This window comes from Tauraco erythrolophus, chromosome 5 (genome assembly GCF_009769465.1).
Source record: "Tauraco erythrolophus isolate bTauEry1 chromosome 5, bTauEry1.pri, whole genome shotgun sequence".
NCBI lineage: Eukaryota > Metazoa > Chordata > Aves > Musophagiformes > Musophagidae > Tauraco > Tauraco erythrolophus.
Window position 1 is genome coordinate 21656852 of NC_141469.1, and position 23785 is coordinate 21680636.

Genomic DNA, 23785 nt, shown 5'->3' on the forward strand with positions numbered 1-23785 from the left:
TCAAAACACTGTTGTCACCAGCTAATTTAACACTGTTAAAAAAAGAAGAATCAGAGGCTGCCCGAGAGCCGTCCCGGGACGCCAGACCTCCTATTGCCGGCTGATTTCCAAAGCCTTCCCCACAGTCAGACCTTCGCAGCGCTTCTCCTCGCAGCAGAAGTGTTTTATATATATTTATATATATATATATTTATAATATTTAGATACTGTGTATGGTCAGACATCCCAGCTCGTCTCGAGTTTTGCAACTCTCTCTCCTTTCGAATGACACGAGACACACGACAACACCCCAACCTTCTCCGCATCCCGCAGGAAGAGCAAAACCGTTTTGGCAGCTTCACCAGTGGAGAAAGCAGTCCTGACTCGGAGGCTCTGCAAAGCGAGCATCATGGAGAAGCTTCTCATCCCTCTCTCCTCCCCTCCTGTTCGTCCCCTTGTCCCCACCCCACCCCTTCGTCCCCCGGCCGCCCATCCCTCACGCCACCAGCCGCCGGCATAGGCTTTACACCGTTGCCCCCAGCATGGCATCTGTCCCCGTCAGGATCTCATTCTGGTTGGAATCCAGTCCAAAAAATTTGACCTTGAGTCCATCGACCGGGTGGACCACAGGCACCAGGGTGATTTTGGGGAAAGTCCTGGTGGCGAGCTCAAAGCGGCTGGTGCTGGCCAACTCGATGGCCAGAGCCTTGAGGAAGAGCTTGGCCAGGTGTTTGCCCAGACAGGTCCGTACGCCTCCTCCGAAGGGCAGGTAGTGGAACCTGCCATCTTTGTCTTCGCTTCGACCCTGCCCAAAGCGGTCAGGGTCGAAGACATCCACGTCCTTGAAGACAGGGGCAGTGTCGTGGGTGTCCCGGATGCTGTACATGACGCTCCAGCCTTTGGGGATTTGGAAACCCTGTGGGGAAGAGGGAAGAGGTGGAGAGAAAACCAGAGCGAGTCAATCCTACTGTAAAGCGAGAGGGAGCAGGAGAACAAGGTGAAGTCATTTTGCTTCGTCTGCTTCCTCCCAGTTTCCTTGGGTTTATTACTCGTGCGTGAAGCAGATTGAAAAGAAAACCAGAGAGTGCAGCATGAAGAGCTGGGAGATGGGAATCCTCCGCTTATTCCTGCCTCTATCCCGGGGACCCACCGGATGAGCCGTTGCTATTTATTTGCTTTGCAGTCACTGGCAGGAATTGCCTCCCAGGAACCCCGCGGTGCTCGACTGCCGCCAGGCAAAGGGAAGCTGCTCTCCTCGTGCCTGTGCCATGCCCCACACGCTGGCCAGCCCTCCCCAGGGCATCCCATGGATTTGCTCACATCCGACCGCCTGTCAGCCCCACACGACCAAACGCATATTTCAGGGCCTGGGCGATGAGAAATGAGGCGGATTTATCATCCCTTGTTATTTTAAAAGTTTCCAACTCAAGTTGTTGCATTGGTAGGATTTACAGCGACAAGCCAGGTCTCAGGATTTTGTTTCACTAGTAGGAAATCCCAGCCATTGCGGGGAGTGATCCGCCCGTCACCGGGCAGCCCGGAGATGCCCTTTGCAGTAAACCTTCCCCTTGACATGCCCCAGTTTAGTTGTTGGCGTCAAAAGTTGTCATGAGTTGCTCTTTGAAGCACTACCCCTGTCTCCTCTTTGACAGCCCAAGCTCGAGCACCTCCCTTCCCTGCCATGGGCCGGATCATCGAATCATAGGACAGTTTGGGTTGGAAGGGACCTTCAAGATCATGCAGTTTCAGCCCCCTTGCCATGGGCATAAATGTCTTTCTTAGATCTAATCGAAATCTCCCCTCTTTCAGTTTAAAGCCATTGCCCCTTGTCCTGTCACTACACGCCCTTGTCAAAAGTCCCTCTCCAGCTTTCTTGTAGCCCCTTTAAGTACTGGAAGGCTGCTGGAAGGTCTCCCCAGAGCCTTCTCTTCTCTAGGCTGAACAGCCTCAACTCTCTCAGCCTGTCTCCATAGCAGAGGTGTTCCAGCCCTTGCATCATCTTCGTGGCCTCCTCTGGAGCCGCTCCAACAGCTCCATGTCCTTCAGATGTTGGGGACCCCAGAGCTGAATGCAGCACTGCAAGGCGGGGGTCTCACAAGAGCAGAGTAGAGGGGCAGATCCCATCACCATCCTCTGAATTCAGAGCCATTCCACCTCCCATCACCAGGAGGACCTAATTTGTCCCCCCCGAGGTCCTATCTAAGCCAGACTCAATCAATCTTTGCAAGAAGGTGCAGAAGGCTATTTTGTGGAGCTCACAGTGCAGCCGCAGCCCCGAGAGAGAGGCCAATACTCACATCCAGCTCGAAGGTTTGCAGCACTGTCCGGTACCCGCCGGAGATGGGGGTGAAGAGACGAAGCACCTCCTTGATGACACAGTCCAGGTAGTGGAGGCTGCTGATGTTGTCGAGCCGGAGAGAGCCCTCGCAGATGCAGCCGTTGTGCAGGATGCCCTTGCTACGCAATTCCTCCCGTAGCTTCTCCAGGACCCGGGGGTGTTTGAGGAGCTGCATGATCAGAGAGGTGCTAGCGCTGGCGGTGGTGGCGTAGGCGGCGAAGATGAGCTCCAGAGTGCCGTCCTGAAAGACAAGAGCAAAGCCAGGGTAAGACACAGGGGATGGATGGACAGACAGACAGACAGGTTGGCAGCCGTGGCACGTCAAGGGACAGGCACATGGCTGTAGCAGCCTGCTGCAGGGCATTTCTTTCCCCTCCATAGCGAGGCACGCGGTATCATGGGGCGAAGGGACATTTCTCCTCTCCTTGCCCTCTGCATGGGCAAGTTCTCCAGCTGCTGGGATGTGGCTGCTGCCGCTGGTGGGAGAATGAGGGCAGAATCTCTCCCACCCCAGAGATGTCTTCCTTACCCCTCTCAGGTGATGCTGCAGAGGTTTCCCCACACCCAACAGTTCTGTAGCCTGGTCATGTCTAACTGCAAGATCTCTCCTTGTGCAGGTCTTAAACACCCACCATGGGGAGCTTCTCGCAGACCCTTGGAAGATGCTGAGTGCCAGAGAGGCAGGAGAAAAAACCCTGGGGATGGCTCTTAATATCACATGAAGGACAAGTTATGCCACGACTCTGCTGCAGATAACTACCTGCCGAGGGCTCATTCACCCTGCAAAGGAGGGTGATAAAACTGGATGGGTCAAGGTCTGAAGCTGGTCAAGGCTGAAAGCTTCAGCAAATGTGTACGCTCTTTTGATATTCCTTGGAAATGCTTTTTAGAAAGAGCTGAGTGTGATCTGCAAATAAACATGGCCCATAGGAAAGCAGCTGGCTTCTTGGCACCAAAATCCACCAGACCAGGATTCACCTGCCGCTCCAACAACTCTACCAACAGCTGTGGTCCTCCAGCTCTCACTGACCATCTCAGGTCTGACCCTGAAAAAATCCTCCCTACACCAGCTCATGCTTTGCTCTTCGGTAAGCCCTTGTCCTAAGCACAGCACAGCGATCCGAGGGCTGGAGCACCTCTGCTATGAAGACCGGCTGAGAGAGTTGGAGTTGTTCAGCCTGGAGAAGAGAAGCTCTGGGGAGACCTTCCAGCAGCCTTCCAGTACCTAAAGGGGCTACAAGAAAGCTGGAGAGGGGCTTTGGACAAGGGCATGTAGTGATTGGACATGGGGCAATGGCTCTAAACTGAAAGAGGGTAAAGTTAGATGAGATCTGAGGAAGAAATTCTTCCCTCTGAGGGTGGTGAGGCACTGGCACAGGTTGCCCAGAGAAGTTGTGGCTGCCCCATCCCTGGAGGTGTTCAAGGCCAGGTTGGATGGGGCTTCGAGCAACCTGATCTAGTGGAAGGTGTCTCTGCCCATGGTAGGGGGCTGGAACTAGATGATCTTTAATGTCCTTTCCAACCCAAACCTGTGATTCTATGTTTCTATGATTCTAAGGTGACCATGGGGAAGATCTTTACCTTCAGTTCCTGCATGGTGAGCTCCTTGCCATGCTCTTTGCCACTCTCTATCAGGATGTCCAGTGCATCAGCGTAGTCCTTGCCCTGCGTGTTCTGCAGTTTCTCCTGAATGGCTTTCTCCAGCCCCTTCTGCAGCGTTTCGCGCGCCCGGATGCCCTGTGGAGCGGGGAAGCCATCAGACCACGCAGGACACAAACGCCAGCACCACCATCCCCAGCTCAGCATCCCCAGGAGCTGGAGACATGCTCGGGACAACACGTGTAAGGAATACAACTGCAATTGCAGACGAATAAAGATGCTAAAGCTTGTTCCCTTGGCAGGAGAAGCGAGCCCCAAGCGAGTGAGATTACAGGCAGGAGTAATCAGCACCTACATGCAAATGATAGGTCTGATGTGGGAGCCCCAGTATGGCATCAGTTCACAGGCCCCTGGCTCACCCCGGGATCTATGGCACTCCCTGGGAAAATTGTCCCTCAAAGGAAAGTCAATTCATCCAAAAGGATCCTCGTAATGGGCTTCCCGAGTAATCTTATCACCTGGTCTCAGTAAAGCAATTCCTACCCAAGCGCAGCTGCACTGGGCCAACCTGCTGCTGCAAATGCTCTGGGGCTGCCAAGGGTTGGGCTCATCCACATGGTGGAACAACAATGACAAAATTTGCGGTGGGAATCACAAAAATGGGTTTTAAACCCCTGAATTTCTCTTACCAGAATTCCCCATGAAAAAAAACAATAAATTTTTGCCTATGTGTTTTATTACATTTTCGTTTTGCATCGTTCACTGAAAAGTGAGAACAGTTCACAGAATTAGAGGGTCCACTGACCTGTTTTGCTTTGGGAACAGGAGGGAATTAGCAAGAGAAGGGTCCCACAAACAAAAAAATACAGGAAAACTGCCTGTTACAAGTGAGGAAAAATTACCCATTAAATCTGGGCAAATCCTGACTACGTTCTCTCTCGCCTTGAACCGCACCGTCCCTAGCACTACGACAACCTATGAACAGATCTCCCTCTCCACTCTACCAAAATAGGACTTTGTAGCCCAAAAACAAGCTTCTAGAGGTCAGAGGGTGAGAAGACTCTCACCAAGAACCTGTAGATATTAGTTCATTAACCCCAATAATTTGTATTATCATCCCAAATCTCTTACCCTCCTGTAGCCGCTGAAGGGCAGATCCACAGGCAAGGAGAAGACATTCTCCACGAACTGCTGGTAGACCTCGAAGAGGCAATTGAGCTCCTCATCAGGGATGCGGAAGCCCAGCAGGACACGGATGGCCATGCGGAAGGTGAGCTTCTGGGTCTCATGGTAGACGTTGATGGACTCAGGGTTGCTGCTCCAGGCCCGAAGGGTGTCTTTGATCACCAGCTGGATCTTGGGGAGATAGCTCTCCAGTGCCTCATGGCTGAAAATTTTGGAGAAAACCTACAAAAGAGAGTGAGCAGAGATTTCTACACAGTCTCAACAACCTCCTCTTTGCCTTCTCTAGTAACCAGCTTCTGTCCATAAAAATAGACATCACAGGTCCACTTAGCAGAAGACCCATTGTCATCCAGAATTCATCCTCCAGCATCAACAGTTTCTAAAACAGCTGCCAAAAGAGGGTGAATGGAGAAATATCGGAAATATCAGCCAGCAGATCCTCCGCGGGCTCATCCCTCCAGAACCATCACAAACGACAGGAAACAACACGGTGCAAACCAGAGATGGGAGGAAATGCTTCACCCTGCGCACGACAGAATGGATGGAGCCAGCTTTCCCGCAGCTCCATGTCTCAGTTACGTTCATTTCATGATTTGGAAGCTACTAATACATCTCTTCCATGGGGATTCTCTAGTGTCTAACACTATGGTTGTGCAGACACAGGCAAGCTTTGCTTTCGACGGGAGGGATCGTCAGTTTCTCCTGCTTATCAACTGCCCTTTTTTTAATATAGATAAAAAATAGAATCATAGAACAGTTTGGGTTGGAAGAGACCTTAAAGATCATCTAGTTTCAACCCTCCTGCCATGGGCAGAGACACCTTCCACTAGATCACATTGCTCAAAGCCCCATCCAACCTGGCCTTGAACACTTCCAGGGATGGGGCAGCCACAACTTCTCTGGGCAAGGTAAAATTAGGTAAAATAATCATTCTGAAGCATTTAAGATGTCTGTGATATCTGACCAAACTCAGACACGGGTTCAAGTGCTCTTGGGGAAGAGAGGGTCGCACGTTCGCAGAGGCTGCGATCTCACACGGCTCGTTTCCTTGGGAAATGGGAAGAAAAAAAAACAAGAAAACCCTGATGTCAGCAGACAGTCTTAATTTAAGCTCTGCGAGTAAACACTGCGCACGAGTGGGCCCCCCCGGGTCCCTGATGCTAATGGCTCCTTACTCAGCACGCGCGGCGCACATGGAGCCCGGCAATGCCCGGAATGTCCCCCCGGCCCTCCCTGGCGCAGCCCACAGCACGCGCTTTCATTCGGCATTGCCGCCGCATCCCTCCCAGAGTGCACCGGAGACGGAGAAAAAAAAAAGTGCTGTTTGTTTATTTTTTATTAACCTACACGCACAGCCGGGGTAGCACGCACTGCCACATGCCAGGCCTCCGGGAAAATCCAATTAATTAAAACAGGCTCCCGAGGAGGGAGCCGCGAGCCTGCGGAGCCTCCACCGGTGGCCAGTTGCCCAGGGTGGTGGTGGGACGCAATGCACGGTGGGGGGCTGCCTAGTTATCAAACAGAGAAGAGGAGAGAAATCAAAGCCGCCCCCTCTTTCCATGAGCGCCAGAGCTGTAAACGTGAGAATTTCCTCCGCAGTCAGCACTCAAAGGGAAAGGTAACATTTTCCTGGCTGCGACCTCTCACTGCTAACGCGCAGCATTTGTGGGGAGTTTGTTTGGTGAAATAACACCTCTGTCCCCTCGCAGCCCCCGGCAGGAGCTCTTGACAACAGCCGCTTCATAACGCACCGTCCTCGGGCTGAGCCCTGAGTAAAACTTGACACAGTGGTGGGGCAGAGCTGGGAGGCTCCCTGTGGAAATAGCAGCAGGCAAAGGGACAGTAGGAGAGGTGGGGAAGAAAACACAAGCAGATCGCCGGACGGATCCGCCTGCAGACAGACAGCTGACCCCAGATGGCTATGCGGAGCGGAGGTGTGAATGAAGGCAGTGGAGGAAGGAATGAATGAGCAGTGGGGCAGCGAGATCGCGGCCGGGGCGCAGGCGGTGTGGCTGCTGCTTTCTACCGCCGCGCTGGACTTCACGAGCTGTTTTTAAGCCCGGGAAGGGCAGAGGTGCTTGCTTAGGTAGAGCTGCCGGCGGGAGCGGGTGAAAAAGCAACTGCTCGGGGAAGAAAGCTGGAGGTGCTAAAGCTGAGCCCCTCGGATGCCTGGGGAGGGCAGGAAGGGAGCTGGGAAAGGGCCAGCTGGGAGCAGGACACCAGGCTCCAGCAGTGCTGGCTGGAGGAGAGCTGGCAGCCACAAGCTGCCCCATGGAGACGGGACGGGAGCTCCTGAGTGGGGCTGCCCATCCGGCTGGCGTCTGCCCTTCATCCACGCTGCGGAGTTTGGGATAAGGACACTCAGTAAATCACCCTGCTCTCCCCAAATGCCTCCTGTGACTCAGTTTCCTCAGGTGAAAGAAGAGCCAACGCAGGGACACGTCTGCTTATGGAGTGCCAAGGCTGCAGCCGAGCTGGGAGCCACCAGCCCAACAGAGGTGGCCCCTGGGGCTCCCGACCTGCGGCAAACTCCGTCCTCCCCCAGCACCTTCCACAGGCAAAAAGTGCTCAGGGACCCCCTTGCATGCTGCAAAAAGTACAGCAGCCCAAAGAAATGCCTCCGGTGCTGCTGGGCAAAACCGCTGCGGTGGTGCAGAGAACCAGCCTGGGGCCGGACCTGCACCTCACGGATCCCGCCGGGCTCCGAAGAAGAGAATGCCATCCCAAGGAGTGACGTGCAGCGAAGGCGCAGAGGAGGGGACCTTCGGGAAAAGAAGACTGAGCCCATATGGATGTCAATGTTGCACCTGCCCAGCCTGATAAAGGGGGAGCATTTAGCAATGAGGGGTTGAGGGGAGCATTTTTTTCTTTTTTTGCTCTTTTTTGCATTGTCCTTTCGCTATCAGGCTCCTCCAGCCCCATGCAGCTGCACCCCACATCTGCCGGAGCCTGCAGCTCCCAGCCATGGGGTTGACTGACGTCGCCAGCCCCGGCCACACCGCTGGCTCGTTCCAACATCCCGTCCACTCGCCGCCGCTGCACTCCACGCTGCCTAATCCCAGATGTCAGCGGATCCTTCCCTAGCCAGACACAAGTCTGGATCCCCTTCCAGTCACCTCCAGTTCAACCCTGCGTCTTTCCAGTTGATTAAAAAGGATGAAAAGGCGGCCAACTTTCCTTGCGCGCACTTCTAGGCTAAAATTCCTGCGCCCTCTAGTGAAGCCGAGCTGAACACCCAGGCCTCTCACTGGAGCAAGAACTGGCAAAGCCAAGGAGCATCGGTGCAAAAAAAGTTGCTCCCGGGCTGCCAAGAGGTAAAATCAGCTCTAAGGGGATGCTCGGCTTCGCTAACCCCGAGACGCAATAGCCCGGCCATGGCGGGGGTCCGGCCGCATGGCCTCAGCGGCAGTGCCGGGACAGCAGCCGGGACTTTTCAGGGATGCTGAAAAGAGGCCCCCTTTTTTTTCTTCACATTTTGATACGTCCCAAAAGAGCCAAGTCTGGAGATGTGCTCTGTCTGGAGGCATTCATTTACACACACACATGCTCACTCCACGCCAAGGGAGATGCCACCACCACCCAGCGAGCCGGGCTGGAAACTTCCGAATCGGTCTTGGAGTGGAAAAAGGATATTTAAAGATTTATGGTTTTCCTAAGGCAGAAAATTCCTTCCCAGTGCCTCAGCTCCAGGATGTCCTGGAGAGGTCCAGCTCCGTGTGACACCAAACTGATGCAGCCCCTGATGGAGAACACCCCAGCCCCGTCCTTAAACCGTATCAAAGAGGAGAAGACATTCAAGTAAAGTGCCCTGAACTTCAACCCACAGCGTTTTCATGCATAGCAAAGGCTTCATTCCGTGGCTGGGGTGGAGAGGAGTCAGCAGGGATGATGCTTTTCATTGCGTCACCCATCCTTGGTGCTGGGCAAGCCTCCCCATGCCAAGCACAAGCTTCAGCCCCTGCCTTTTGCTGACCACGGTCTCCCGTGCTCCCATCCGGCACATCAGCACGGCAAAGAGGGAAGAGAGTTTTTCCTTCCTCCCCTCCAGAAGGAAAACTTATGCCTTGGGATCAGCCACCTGCATCTCATCCAGCCCGCACCAGCCGAAGCCGCTGGCCCCACCAAACAAAGGCACGATTAGTGTGGAGATGTTTTCTTGGACCAATTTGGCACCGACCAGCGACTTGGCCAGCGGGACGTATCGGGAAGCATCCAAAGCAGTGTCTCAACCTGGAGACATACTATTTCTCCCTACGTTTCAAAGGTCAGGTGGTGTTTGTCCCAACCCTCTCCCGTCGCCACGTTATAACGGATGTCTGCCTCTCTCTGGCATCAGCCACGGGGCTGCCAGCTGTGGAGCCCGCTGCCATGCTCCAGTGGGCTTGTAAAGCCTGATATTTTTGGAGTGGGATGAGAAGGCTCATGGGCAAGAGGCTGCCCTGGCATCAGGAGCACAAGCGAAGTGAAAACACAGCAAAAGAAGTTGTAAAGACTATGCGAGGCATCGCAAAGAGGAGAGGACCTCCGCAAAACCCCACTGCTACCCTGACACTCTGCCAGCTGTTTTTAAAGGGCTTTGCCTTTCACAGGCACATAGCAAAGAGCTGATGCCTTTCTCCTCATGCTCTAACTGGAAAACACTGGAAAACTGGAAAAAATTGGAGCATGCGACCACTCCACGGTCTCCTGCCATGCTCCATCATGGGAGGAATCCAGATCCAACAAGAGGGAAAAGCCAAGAGTTTCAGCTCCCGATCACCCAAAATGAGCACCGCTGGGTTTGCCCATCCGAGGACTGCACCGCACCCAGGGTGCCGGCGAGAGGTGGGGGTGTCTGAGGGGAGCCAAAGGCAGCGGGCTCACCCAGGGAGAAAGGCAAGAGCCCCATGAACACTGCGACCTGTTTCCAAAGGGAGTCTGGTTACAGGAGCTGGAGTCTCCAGACTCGGCCCAGCCGAAGAAAAGAAACGGAGTGCCTTTGCAAAAGGCAGTTTCACTGCAATTCGAATGATTCTCAAAGAAATGTGCTGGAAAAAAAACCATAAAGATCATCTCAGCATCCTTGGGCCATGTTACGATGATCAGGCACCTTTCAGCATTGCCCATACCCCCTAACATTTTAACTTTTTTTTTAAACATCTAGGGTTGGGAGAAACTCTAGCGTTTCATATTTCCACTCGACTTCCTAATAAAAATGAATCCAAGTGCCCCATTTCCCCATGGTGCAAACGTCTTCATGTCTGAGCATCTTTCCTACAAGCCCTCCACACGGCATGGGAGATTCTGCTTTTGATCCGGAACCCTTCAACAGGCTCCCAGGTTAAAGGGGCTGTGATGCACGGGCTGGGAGGGGAGGACAAGGACCGAGCAGGACACCCTACATCTGCATCAGCACCCCCTTGGCAAAACTGCCTCATGTCTCAAAAAAACCCACCGCTATCACCAGCAAAAGGCGACCAGCTACGATCAGCAATTTCGGCTTCTCAACTCACTTGTGGGGATACCTAAACATGCTGTGGTTCTTCAGCATCTGTGTGTCTACACCACCTCCAAAGTGCTGCTCCAGGCGCCCTCCATCCCATTTATTCACTAGGATCCAGTGCATTTGAGGAGAGGAAAACCCACCTTATGCATTGTCACTGCTCTGCAAGGAGGGATTCAAACACGGGGAGGGAAAGGGAAAAAAGATACCGCATCAACAGATAGCGAGGCAAAGAAACTGGAGCTGTGTCCAGCCAGAAGGGTCTCGGTTAGAAAGGTGGGATCAGGTGGTGAAGAAGAGGTCCAACGGGGCAAGCACCTGTGGCTGGTGTCTTTGGCTGGAGCCGTGGAGGAAGAGCATCCTACAAATCCACCAGGCATGCGGCTGCATGGTCAGAGCAGCCATTCACCAGCATCAAGATGGTCGGGTCGAGCTGGGATGGGCTAATCCGTTCAGTTTTGGACCACATACTAAATCCCAGACCTGTGACATGGAGATGAGAGTTTACCCAAAGCTAAAGAGGAGGATAGCATCTTGCCCAGGCAGCTGGGATAGTGCCCTGTCCACCACCGCAGAGCCAGTGGAGGAGAAATATTAGAAAAGTCGCCTTTTTTGTGACCTCCTGCATCTTCCTGGAGCACAGAGCAGGGGACCAAAGGAAAGAGACCCCACGCATTCAAGTAACCCAGAGCATGGACTCTCCTAGAGACAAAGCCAGACTTGGCAAAGGAACGAGCCTCAGGTGCTCTTCCATGGGAGAGCTTCGACCTCGGTCCTGCCAAGTGCTCCACGGGGAGCAGCTGGGCTGACAGAGGGGATAAGAGGGAAATTCTTGCCTCGCAATGCAGCCCGCTCCATCCCAAAGGTGGAATAAATACACCTTTCTGAGCATGCGTCGTCTTTTGGCAGAAATGGGGGAAGACGCTTGGACAAGTGCTTCCTCCAGCAGCTCTGCCACCGAAATCCTGAGCGAGGTCTTTTAAGAGCTCTGTGCACCGTCAGGGGATGAGCACACATTTGACAGTGCAGATGCCCCTACTTTTGAACTCGTGAGCTCCTGCCGACTGTCAGAGGCCTCTTCTGAGCTTTAAACTAAGCTCAGGGAGGAGATGACAAGGGATGAGATGACCCAAGGCCATCCTTCAAAATTAAGGAGAAGAAAGTTTAGGAGCAAGCCGGCTGATGGAGAGAGATATTTAGCGGCCAAAGTGCCACCTGAGAAGTAATGCAGAGCATCATCAATGTGAAACAAAGCACTCAGTCCCCAGAGGGATGAGCAGAATATTAGGAACCACAACTCAGCAGGATGCTCGAGCTGCTTGGAAGGACAGAGTAGGACGCAGTAGAAAACCAAAGCTACACCAAGACAGCGTAGGATGGATCCTGAGTCTGAAAAGCTCTCTCTCAGCTCCAGAAATAGCTCCTGGCATCCCCCATTCACGCTCTAAAGTGGAGCCCAGACTCATGCAGAGCTCTGGGCTGCCGATTGCCGTTCCATCGCTTGTAGAGCACCACAGCCCGAGGACGGGGCTTCACCTTCTCCATGCTTCACAGGACACCCAACAGCTTCCACGCTGGATAGCACAGAAAGGCAGAGCAGTCTACACCAGAGAGGTCCAGCTCGCAGGGTATCTGTACAGCTCCCGGCCTGTAACCATGCTCCGACACGGCGCAGCTTCCCAAAGCCACGTCTGAGCTCGCTGGGCATTTCGGGGTGGAAGGTGCTATGAAAATGCCACGAAATTTGCCTTTTGGCCAGGAGCGCTGGCGCTTTGCTTTTTTTTTTAATCCATGGGAATTACTCTGGATTTACACCGCTGTAGATGACAGCACTACTTGGTCTAAAGTCAATGAGCCAACCTAGCCGACAAATTCTTCCCCCAGACCGCGAGCGGGAGCCCTCCTCCATCAATGAAAGCCTTTTCTCTGGCGCTGGTGGCTTTTGCCCACGGGTTAAAGCTCACAGGGCAGCAGCCTGGCATGGACACAGCGAGCAGGGGCTGGAGCCGGGCCAGCCGATGGCAGCTGGAATCCAGCCAGCTTGAGCTGACTGATAGGCTTTTGGCGGGGGCTCTGATCGAAGGGGATGGTTTCTTTTCTGCCGCGGGATTTACAATTCATGGGGAGGAGGATGGCGGAAAACACCAAAAAAATACAAACCAACCCCCTAAAAAAATGCCTTTAACTCGGGTCAGGGTTTTTTTTGTGTAGGGTGAAAGGTATGTTCCCGCCGTCTCCCATCCCTCCTCCCTCCTCCCGCCCCTCTCCCCCATCTCCCTCCTTCCCTCCCTCCACCCCCCAGTCCAGCCCACAGCAGCTGGTTTATATTTGGTTGTAAATTTATGGCCCCTTTTGTGTTCTTAATCCTCTTGCAAACTATATTAAAGCCTCAGACCTTTCTACTTGGTGCTAATAAGCTCAACACTTGTATGCCTCCGAGGCAGAACATTAATTGTGGTGTGTTAATGAATGATGTAGTTTTGGACAGTGAGACAAACCAGGCCGTCCCTCTGCCCCACTGTCTGCTTCCTCCTCCAGTCTCCGGGTCTACGATGTCTACCCAGTGCACGGACTGCTTTTTGTTTTATTCTTTCTTTTCCTTTTTTAAGCCAGCCGTGCCTATTTTGGGATTACTATGCTGGAACGGAGCACGGGCCCGGCGAGTCCGGCATTCTCCTGCCAAGGCTGGATGCTTCCGAGGAAAGTCTGAGTCCCACCTTACCCTTGCACCGGAATGCAGCCATGCCGGCAGCGCGTATCCTGCACAGAGAAAACTCCTTCCTGGCCTCAGGCGCTGCTCAGGCTCGACCTAAAACCTAAGGGCTGTGCGTCCTGGCCATTTCCAATTCCCATTTCCTTCTCCACTGAGGTGCTGGAGTGCCTCCCTCTCTGTTTGCTGAGCTTTAGCTTCCCGCCGGCCTTACATCCCATAAAACCAAACACACCATCACCGTGCCCAAGAGCAGATTTGCTTTGCCTCCGATACAGCTCCTACTGTCCTGGGGATGGGCACTTCCAAAAGACAAACACTGTAAATCTTGAGTGACCACACCGATTTCACAGGTATAAAGGGGGGCTCATGGGTAGGAATGGGAACTGAGGGTGTCTACGGGGACAGATCATGGGAGAAATGTGAAAAGGATTGAGGGAAGAGCCAGGCTGGGACAGGGGATGGCACAGGTGGCGCGGCTGTGCCACCGAAACGAGAGCAGGTTGGAGAGAGGACCGGAGCCAGAAGCGTGGAGCCAGGAGCACCCTCAGCCAGGCACTGTCCCTGGCCACCCCGTCCCATGAGCTACTGTAGGAGAGCAGGAGGTGCCCTCCATTGCGACGTGTCACAGCTGACCCCGAGGGATGATACGCACCCTTCACACGATGGAGAGAGGCAGAGATCTGCCAAAAAGCCAGAGCAAAGACATGCCCACACTCAGCCAGAGGTCCTGCCAGGGACCTACAGGGTGATTTTAGAGGCCAAAATGCCACCGTGGAGGAGAAAGTTGCCTTCGCTGCAGCGCGGGTGGCCCAACATAAACCCCGTGACCCAACGACGGTAACAGCCTCTCAGTAGATACTGATCTCAGGAGGGAGGCTGAGGAGTTTTGAGTTGCTTTTGTTTACTACTTCTAAGCTGTTCTTATCGACCAACTTCATCTCAGGCCAAGGACAGAGCCAATGCGGATGACATCTGCAATAAAGCCATACCCCTGAGGCAGGCGAGCCCTGCTCCCAGCCCTGCTCTCACCTTCCATCCCACCCCACAAGCTGTCACATCGGTCGGCAAAGTTGACTTTATACCCAGAGATCATCCCTCTCTAATAACTGGAGGGTTCATTTCCCAAAAGGGGGAAGTTTTCTCCAATTTATATTAACGCCGGCAGCTTCCTGCAGGGGCGGTTTAATAAATACAGGATGAGAAAGCAGAAAGCTGCCATAGCCACCGGCGTGTTAATAAAATGGCTTTGTTCCTCCTGAGCACCTTTCACATGTGTATCTCAGAGTCCTTTATCAACATCTATGGGATTAAAGCCTCTGGAAGGGGATATTGAATCCATGCAAGATCTCAAGGAGAAGCTGAGATAGGGGAACCTGAGAGAAGACCTCCAGAGACTGAGTTGTCCAACCCAGCTTCGACCCCATCACCATCATGGGCAGAGTGTCCTACTGCAGAGCCAGGAGCAACAGCTGCAATTTGCTGATCCTGAAGTTACAACGAAGAACTAAGACTCTTTGGAAAGCTTCATGACACGTGGCCAGCAAAACAGCCAATTTCAGTGGCAAGCTACCAGAAACATCATGCAAGAACATGTTGGGTTTAAGGCTCTTTGCTAGAGCTTGTCTTCACATCTCAGTGGCAACCTGTCCCACCAAGAGGAGACCACGGCTTGATTGCCAGGGAATGATGAAGGAGTATCTGTTGGTGCTGCTGCAAATATGTGCAACTCCACTGGCTTTTAGAAAGAAGACAAGGACTTATAGCAGGTGGTGACCATGTGAGGGTTGGTGGAACAAGAGCCAGAGATCATAGAATCATAGAATTATAGAATGGTTTGGGTTGGAAGGGAACTTCAAGATCATCTAACTCAACCCCCCTGCCATGGGCAGGGACACCTTCCATGACATCACGTTGCTCAAAGCCTCATCCAACCTGGCCTTGAACACTTCCAGGGATGGGGCAGCCACAACTTCTCTGGGCAACCTGTGCCAGTGCCTCATCACCCTCAATGTAAAAAATTTCTTCTGTACATCTAATCAAAATCTCCTCTCTTTCAGTTTAAAGTCATTGCCCCGTGTCCTATCACTACACACCCTTGTTAAAAGTCCCTCTCCAGCTTTCTTTTAGCCCCCTGTAGATGACCCCAAAGGTTCAAGTCGCAGCAGAGGGTGAGCACCTGGGGTTTCCACCTTTCCTCATGTTGACTAGCACCCTACACCACAAGCAGCCTCATGAAAAATTACACCTCATGTACAAATTCTGGCAAGACCAGAGAAGGAGAAACCTCTCGAGAGCGAGTGAAGGCTCAAGCTCAGAGATGAGGTGAAAAACAAGATTTTGAGAGGTGGATGGAGCTACTGCTCCAGAAAGCCCTGTAATGCTGTAAACTTCATTATTAACAACCTGAAAGTTTTCCCAGGAAATACTACTGTTCTTCCACACAGAGCTTTCAGATCACTTTGATTCTCTTTTCTATTAACGCCAGCGTCCTTACTACGGAAGTTGGCGAAGGCTATGAAAAACATGGTCTTCTGCCAACATGTTCATTGCTCGGTTCCCGGGCGGGTCGAGAGGAAGCCACAGACTGGGTACCTAATGGGAAAACTTCTACCTAGAAGGAGCGAGCTTATATCTTAAATATAAGTGCTTTCACCTCGGACCTCTATCAGTCCGAGCAGCAGGATGGGGAGAGTTAAAAGTCAACACCATTCAACAGCAACAAAGGCTCAGGGCTTCAAAAGACGCCGTCCATTTCTGCCAGTAGAAGGCACCTGGCCTGGAAAAAGCTTTAATCCGGTCATCACAATCTCGCCAAGAACAAAACGATCTATTTTCTTCCCCTTAGAAGCAGGTTTGCCTTATCTCCTGGTGTGCAGCTCACTCGGTGCAGGGCGAGGGGTGGTTTGCGCAGGGGATAAGGCGGCTCAGGAAGCACCCAAGGGTGTGTGATGCATGAGATGCTCAGCCCCACAAGAACAGGAATTCAGAGGACACCAAGTGAAGGAACCAGAGTAACCTCCTGTTTTCAAAGGGAAGGGAACCAGTGGAGCCCAGTGTGCCCAACCCTGCGCCGCTGAAAGAGAACGCTTCAAAAATAATTAGCTAAATACTGTGGCATCCCCTGTGCTGCTGATACGGGGAAAGTGTTCGCTCTCGGGTACGCCGGAGCTCAAAGCAGAGGCAAGGGGTGCAGGCAGGAGCAGGCACGGCTGGCAAGGGGCATCCCGAGACAGCGTTTGGCTGGAGTACCTGTTCTCAGGAGGCTTTAGCCATCCCTTAAGGAGGAATCAGGATCCTTGCCAGCTTGGGATCATGCATGATGCCAAAAATTGGGAAGGCAAAAGGGTTTTGAGGAGGAGAATGGAGATCCAGGCTAGACTTTGGGCTGAGAAAAATCCAAAAGCATTGGGATTCATAGTTTAGGGTGGGATACATATTTTCCAACAGGTAAAAACACAGAAGTGAGAATATCAGGTGTGAATAGTGAGGGAGAGAGGCTTTTCCCTTTCTGTGCTGCCAGTATTGCTCCTCGCTGGTGCCAGCACTCCCCATCTGAGCTGTGGTACCAATTACAAGTCCATCAGGATAACACAGAGGTCAGGTCTCCCTTTTCCATGACCTTGCTCCCATAACCCACGCTCCCCTCGCCTCCCCCAGCGTCTGTTCCTGAGCTCTGAATTCCGCAGTTTGACCAAGGCGATCGCAACCAAAGGCCTTCAGTTACCCAGTTTTCAGTAGCAAAAAAAAAAAAGATCTTGCCGTGCAGAAGATAAAAGAAGTGGCAAAGGAGTGAAGAGGCACCTTCAAATCACTGGTGTTGTCACTTAATCCTCCCTTAATAGGAGATTCCCTGCACCTCTCCTGCCTTAAATTATCCCGGGTAGGAATTGGCACGGCCTTTCTTGTGGTCTCGCTTGAGTCCCGGCCGCCAGTGCGTTAAGAAATGTGACTAATGGGTGTCATGGGGTGGGTGTTTTTTCTCCCCCAGGAGAAAAAAGCGAGGGATTGGGTTCAGCAAGGATTTTATAGAAATATATACAGCAAAATAGGGAATCTTGCTAGAGCACCGAGAGGAAAGCGGACCTCGCCTCAGGGCAGGGACTGGGACAGTCTCTTGGCACTGGGTGCCACGCTGGCTCTTGCCAGTGATGCTGTCTCCGCATCGCAGAGGGGAGGAGACATAGTGCCTTCACCCCAAATCCGCTGCCTGCCCCCACCCAGCTGGGAAAGAGCCTGTTCTGTGGAGGCCGGGATACAAAAGCCATCATGCATGCCACCACGCCAGTCTGCGCAGGCTGTCACCTCTGACACCACATTTGCTGATAGGGGGGACATAAGGACCATCTCCCACATCTGCTTGGGCTCAACGCCCCCTGAAACCAGGCTGCCCTGTGCTACCCCCCTGCCTTGGGGCCTGTAAGGAAGGTCTCACCCCCGGATCACCGAGGCAGGGTGGGGCAAGGCAAGGCCCCACGAGGCTCTCAGTTTCCCCCCAGCCAACTCAGTCACCCCACCGCGCTTCACCCCGGGACCCCCAGCAACATCCCGATTTCCCTGAAATCCAACGCAACGCTCAACACCATAAGAATCCCCCCTACGACCCGCAGCAGGCACACACCCCCCGGGGTCTCCCCAAAACACCTCTCGGCGGAGCCTGGAAATGGGGGAGCCCCCTCCACCCCCCGCCCTCCCGCTGCCCGCCGGCCGCATCGCCCTTTTAAGAGCCCTCCGGGCCCGCGCTCGCCGCTCCGCTCTCGGCAGCTCCCGCCACGCGTGTCCCCGGTTGCGGGAGGAGGGGAGGTTGTGCTGGCGGGGTGCTGATGGCGGGGGGAGAGGGGGCAGCACCTCCCTCCTCGGCAGCAAACTGCGACGAAACCCCGCGGGTGACCGCCCGCCACCCCCCTCCACCCCCCCCCCCCCATCGCCCTTTTAAATTCCTCAAAGGCACCGAGCGCGGACACGGAGCAGGGGGGGCGCCCACGCGGGACCTCCCCCGCACGGAGGGTCCGCGGGGAAAGGAAGCGGGGAGAAGGAGAGGAGGGCGAGAGCAGAGGAAGAAGAGGAGAAAAGGGGGTCCCCCCAGCCCCGCGGGCGCCCCTCCGCCCCCCCCCCCCCCGCCCCGCCCCGTCTCGCGTGGGACCCTCACCTTGCGCTTGTGGCGGTGGATGTCGCCGATGGAGTTGGCGACGGTGTTGGGCCCCAGCAGCATGCGGGTGCTGCGCGGCCACTCCGTGCTCACCAGCTGGTGCTCCCCCATCAAGATCTTCCGCACGTTTTCCGCCCCCGTCACCCGCACCAGCGGCCGCCCCAGCAAGTGCGTCTTGAAAACGTTCCCGTACTTCTCCCGCCGGGAAGACTGGAAGCAGGAGCCCTGCGGAAGGGGGAAGGAGGGAGGGCAAAAAAATGGGAAGGAGGTGGGGGGGATTTTACTGCATGGCTTCTGCACCCCCGCGCAGCCGGGATCCCCACGGCGCAGCGGGGAGCATCTTTTTTTTTTTTTGGGGGGGGGGGGTGGAAGGGGAGAGTCGTCGCGCTTACAGTTCTAGGGGCAACCCGGGTGGAGTGGGGAGGGGGGGAGAAATGGGGGAGAGCGGGGGAACCCCGAAATCCCACCCGCGCACAGCCCCGCTCCCTTCGACGGGGCGCCCGGCGCTGCCCGCGGCGCGCCCGCTTCTCCCGCCGCCCCGGCGAGGGTCAGTGCCTTCCGCCCCCCTTCCCTCTCCTCCTCCTCTACCTTTACCTCCCCTGGCACTTTTTAACCTTCCCCCACCACCCCCCCCCCCTTCTTTCTTTTTCGTCTTTCGCTCAGGCTGAATTTACTCGAAAGGCTGCGATTTGCCTGAAGTAAATCTCCAGATTTGAGAGGGTTTAATAACTTTCCCACATGCTCCGGGGGTTTTTGTCGGCGAGGAGGCGGATGGAGCCGCAGGGAGGTGTGTGTAGGGGGGTGTCCCCCCCAAAAAAAAAAAAAAAAACACCATTCCAAGCAAGGAGAATAGTTTCAGCGCCGCAGCTCCGCGCTGGGCTGTGAGTGCGTGTGTTTATTTTGAAACAAAAGCGCGGTTGTGAATTTCAGATGTTCAGGTGACCCTGTTTCTTGATCTGCGTAAATATAATTAAAGTCCTTTTTGTGGCATTAATAAAGAGTTATTTGTACACCATTTCCAGGGCAGCACAAAGAGGACCTTTATGTGGGAGAAGTTTCGAATGGAGTCCAATTTATACAAAATTTTGTATTTTTAGCCCTGGACTCTGTTTGGACGGAGCCTGTGGAAAAGTGAGAACCCTTTTCTGGTCCCCCTGTAAAAATCTGATAAATTTCTTTAAAAAATAAAGCCCTATTGAGAGCGTGCGGTTAACCCCTTCGGCGCCGCTGGCGGGGAGGAGGCCGGCCGGGGAGCGGAGCCGCCGCGCCGGGCTCCCACGTCGGGGCTTCCCCGGCGGCGGATGGAGGGAGGGGGGGAGGGGGGGGCGGACCGGGGAACGCCGCAGCCCTCGCAGCCGGGACCGGGCTGCCCTGCCCTGCCGCCGGCTCTGCCGTCCCCTCGGCGGTCCCGTCAATGAAACGCGACCTTCGCTGGCGGGAGCATCCTCACTAGGCTCCCGTTTGCTTATTATTATTTTTATTTCGCCCGGGGAGGAGGGAGAGGGAAACCCTCGGGCTAATTTTCCTCGAATCCCTCCTGGGATGCTGCGAGCCCCCCGAGGTGCCCCCAGCCCGGCCCGCGGCTCCCCACGGAGCGGGGCACCCCTCGGCCGCCTCCTGCCTCTTTTTTTTTTTTTTTTTAATAATTTTTTTTCCTCTGTTTTTTGGCAATCACCCTCCCGCAACGCGGTCCGAGGGGATCCCGCTCCGCCCGCCGCTGTTCGGCATTTACCGAGGTTAATCCCGGGTTAATCTACCGATTACCTCCGCGGGCTTCCCCCAAGACCGGACCCGAGCTGGGCGGGTTGCGAACTCGACTGGAGCAACCCTGGGAAGGGAGATGGGACGGGAAGGGACGGGGGGGACCCCCATTGCATAGACGTGAGGGTGCCGAGCGGGGGGACACGACCCGGGGGGGACACGACATCCACCCCCGCCCCGGAGCGGCGGCGCGCCCTGGGGCTACCTCCCACCCCGGCTTTATTCTTTTTTTTTTTTTTTTTCTTTCTTTCCCCCAAGGATTTAGGCTGGGAAGGGGAGGAAAAGAAGATTTTTGGCAGCACGGGGGAGACCCCGAGCCTCCCTCCCCGGCACCCAGCAGCTCCCGCCGGGGGAATCCCGCAGTGCCCGGCGGGGAGCGCAGCGCGGCGGCCGCTCCGGAGCGATCCCAGCCGGGCCAGGCTCCCTCCGGTTCCGCCCCTCTCCCCACTCCCAAACTGCCACCAGCCCCCGACCCCAGCTACCTCCCCAGCTCGCCGGCGACCCGCATGATGCAATCGAAAGGAGAAGAAAAAAAAAATTTAAAAAAAAAAAAGCCCTTAAAAAAAAAAAGCACCCGGTCCCAGCCCACCTTCCAGAGACGGAAAGGAAAGGCAGGGAATCCTCCTTACCTGCAGGAGCCAGTGGAAGGTTTCTCCGATTAAAGGGAATCCCATAGAGCCTTTGGGGATTGGGAGCTTGCAGGTTTTGTCGCGGGTGGCGGCCCAGCGGAGCTGCCACAGCTGTTGGGACACGGCCAGCAGCAAAGTCAGCGACACCAGGCACGCGGCGAGGGTAGCCAGTGCCGAGACGAGATCAAAACTTGCAAAAAGCATATTTGGAAGAAGGAGGAGGAGGAGGGTGGGGAGAGAAACAGCCCCTTGACAGGCACCACACACTCGCACCCCGCACACACGCACGCACGGAGAGACGGGCGATCGTGGAGCGCACGCTGAGGGCTGCCTGGGGGGTCCTGGGGGGGGGGACCGGGCTCGCCCCCCTCTCCGCTGGCAGGTTAGAAAAGCAACAGGCAAAAAGAGCGGGGGAGCGGGGGGGGAAGAAAAAAAAAATTGGGGGGGGGGGGGGCACAAGCAGTTTCTCCTCTGTCCCTCTCTGCAAACTTTGTTCTTGTTTGGAATAAACTTGACAGAGTGACACAGGCGAAAAAAAAAAACCCTCAAACCACCACACAAGACAAAAAGAGAAGGGGGGAAAAAAAACACAAACAAGAGAGACCCCAAAAGAAGGGGATGGGGGTAACTGAGTAGCCAAAAACTCTAGGATAAAAAAAAAGAAAAAAAAAATCCCGGAGTGAAAAGAAAAAAAAAGACCCCAAAAAGTCCAAGTGCAGATGCTCTGACTCTCGCTCGCTTTCAAGGCAAAGCCACACACATCAGAAGGGGGGGGGGGGGGGGGGGAGGGGGGGTGGAAATGAAAGGAAAAAAAAAAAAAAAGGAGCGAGATTTAAAAAAAAATAATAAAAAATCATAAAATAATTCAGCCACGACCTGGAGAGATGGAAGAATTAAATAGCTATATATATGTATCTACACACACAGAGCGAGACGGATCGGTTTATCTCCCTCTCTCAATAAATATATATCCCTATAAATATCTCTGTATCTATACGCCGGTCATTTGTGAGCCCCAGACCTGCCCCAGCAGCGGGAAGGCAGGAGGCAGGGCTGCTGGGCACCGACCCTCCCGACGTCGAGTTTGAGTTAAAAAAGAGGCAATGTGTGTTTATATAGAGGCGGGGAAGCCGGGGCTGGGCCGGCCGCCAGCACGGCTGCTCCCCCCCGCACCCCCACCCGCACTTCAGAGGGCTCCGGGGGAGGCGGGCCGAGCCGAGCCGAGCCGAGCCGCGCCGCGCCGAGCCGAGCCGCGCCGGGCGGACGCGGCGCTGGAGCGTGCGAGCCCTGGCCCGCCGCCCGCCGCCCGGTCACGCCGCTCTCCTCGGCCTCATCCTCCTCCTCCTCCTCCTCCTGCTTCTCCTCCTCCTTCGCCGCCCGTACCTTCGGCCTGCGGAGAGACAAGCGCGGCTCAGCCCCGGCGCCTACTCTCCCTTCTCCGCCCCCCGGAGTATTGCCCCCTCCGAAATGATTCCCACTCCCCGAATCAAACCTCCCCCCCCCCCCCCCCCCCCCCCCCCCCCCCCCCCCCCCCCCCCCCCCCCCCCAATATTTAACCCTTAGTGATGTCCTCCTTGCCAGGACTCCCCCCCCCCCATCATTTTCCCCTCACAATGACTTCCACCTCCCTTGATGATTCCCCCTTGCGATGGTCCCCCCAATATTTCATTCTTAATGATTCCCCCTTTGCGACGATCCCCCAAATTTAACCCTTAGTGATTCCCCCTTGTGATGATCCCCCCCAGTATTTAACCCTTAATGATTCTCCCTTAAAATGACCCCCCCAATATCTAACCCCTAAAGATTTCCCCTTTGCAACGATTCCCTCTCCCAAGATTACCCCCAACGACTCCCCCCTTCCAATGACCTCCACCAATATTTAACCCTTAACGATTCCCCCTTGCAATAACTTCTTCCCCACAAGAATTATCCCCCCCCACTTGCAATGACTCCCCCCACACACAAGATTTATCCCCTGATGATTTTCCCCTTTCAATGATTTACCCCCCACAATGATTTGCCCCAGATGATTTTCCCCCTCCATGCCCCACTCTAATTTGCTCCAGGCAATGATTATCCCCCTCCCCAATAATCTACCCCCTCTATTGAGTCACTCCTCTTTCATTACTTGCTCCTTGCAATGATTTACCCTCCCCATACTGATTCAGCAGCAACCCCCTCCCCCCGCCATTTCCCCACTTGCAACTCCCTCCTCCTCTCCCATTACTTCCCTGCTTCCAATGATTTACCCCACTGCAACGATTTGCCCCTTCAGTGATTTACCCCCACAAACAAGGATTTACCCCCCGCAATGATTCGGCCTCTTGCAATGACGCCCCCTTCCCCAATTATTTGCCCACACACATTGATTTTCCCCCCCCCCCCCCAACTATTTGCTCCCAGCGATTTGCCCCTTGCAACGATTTACTCTCTGCTCCCACCATATTTTTTCGGGTTTCTTATATTCCACACACCTCGTGTTTTTTGGGGTTTTTTGCTTTTTTTCTTTCTTTTTTGGGAGGGGGCTATAATTGTCCTGACCCCCTTCCTTTCCAGGACAGGGAGATCAGCGTCGGAGGACCCCCCCTTTATCCAAGGTGGGTTTCCAACCCAGACACTGCCTTGCACAGGAGGCTGCAATACCGCCCCCCCCAACCCCAACCCCCCTGCCCAGCCCCAGCAGCAAAGGCAGGTATCCGGGCTGCCTGGTTACAGGCAGTTTTGCAAAGCATTTGCTTCAGATTACAGGAAAAACAAAAGTTCATTGAGTTCCCCCCTTCTCCTTCGCCACCCCCCCCCCCCCCCCCCCCCCCCCCCCCCCCCCCGCCCCACCCCCCCCCCGCCCCCCGTCCCCTTTAGCCTCCCCAGCTGGTTTGAGTCTGGTGCCTGGTGGGACTGTGAAGCGCCGAGAGGGGCTCTGCCCCACACCCCCCCTTCCCGCCGCTGCGGCTCG

The 23785-nt window shown here is 54.7% G+C and overlaps 1 protein-coding gene across 2 annotated transcripts; it reads right to left on the reverse strand.

The window, feature by feature from the left end:
• Positions 1-502: 502 nt before the first annotated feature.
• Positions 503-21036, reverse strand: CYP26B1 (cytochrome P450 family 26 subfamily B member 1). 2 transcript variants are annotated; one of them, XM_086611943.1, is made up of 6 exons: positions 20833-21036; positions 18443-18667; positions 5048-5323; positions 3899-4054; positions 2277-2558; positions 503-895 (listed from the first exon to the last, which is right to left on the reverse strand). In XM_086611943.1, the coding sequence occupies exons 1-6, from the start codon at positions 21034-21036 to the stop codon at positions 503-505; spliced, it is 1536 nt and encodes a 511-aa protein (XP_086468069.1). The 2 variants fall into 2 exon arrangements, with proteins under 2 accessions (XP_086468069.1, XP_086468070.1); XM_086611944.1 differs by lacking the exon at positions 18443-18667.
• Positions 21037-23785: the final 2749 nt, after the last annotated feature.

Excerpts from the sequence above, each read along its gene's own strand:
- CYP26B1 (XM_086611943.1), bottom strand. The coding sequence starts at position 21,036 with ATGCTTTTTGCAAGTTTTGATCTCGTCTCGGCACTGGCTACCCTCGCC. Across the intron at positions 2,559-3,898 it reads TCACCATGCAGGAACTGAAG|GACGGCACTCTGGAGCTCAT; the intron begins GTAAAGATCTTC and ends CTTGTCTTTCAG. Across the intron at positions 896-2,276 it reads TGCAAACCTTCGAGCTGGAT|GGTTTCCAAATCCCCAAAGG; the intron begins GTGAGTATTGGC and ends TCTTCCCCACAG.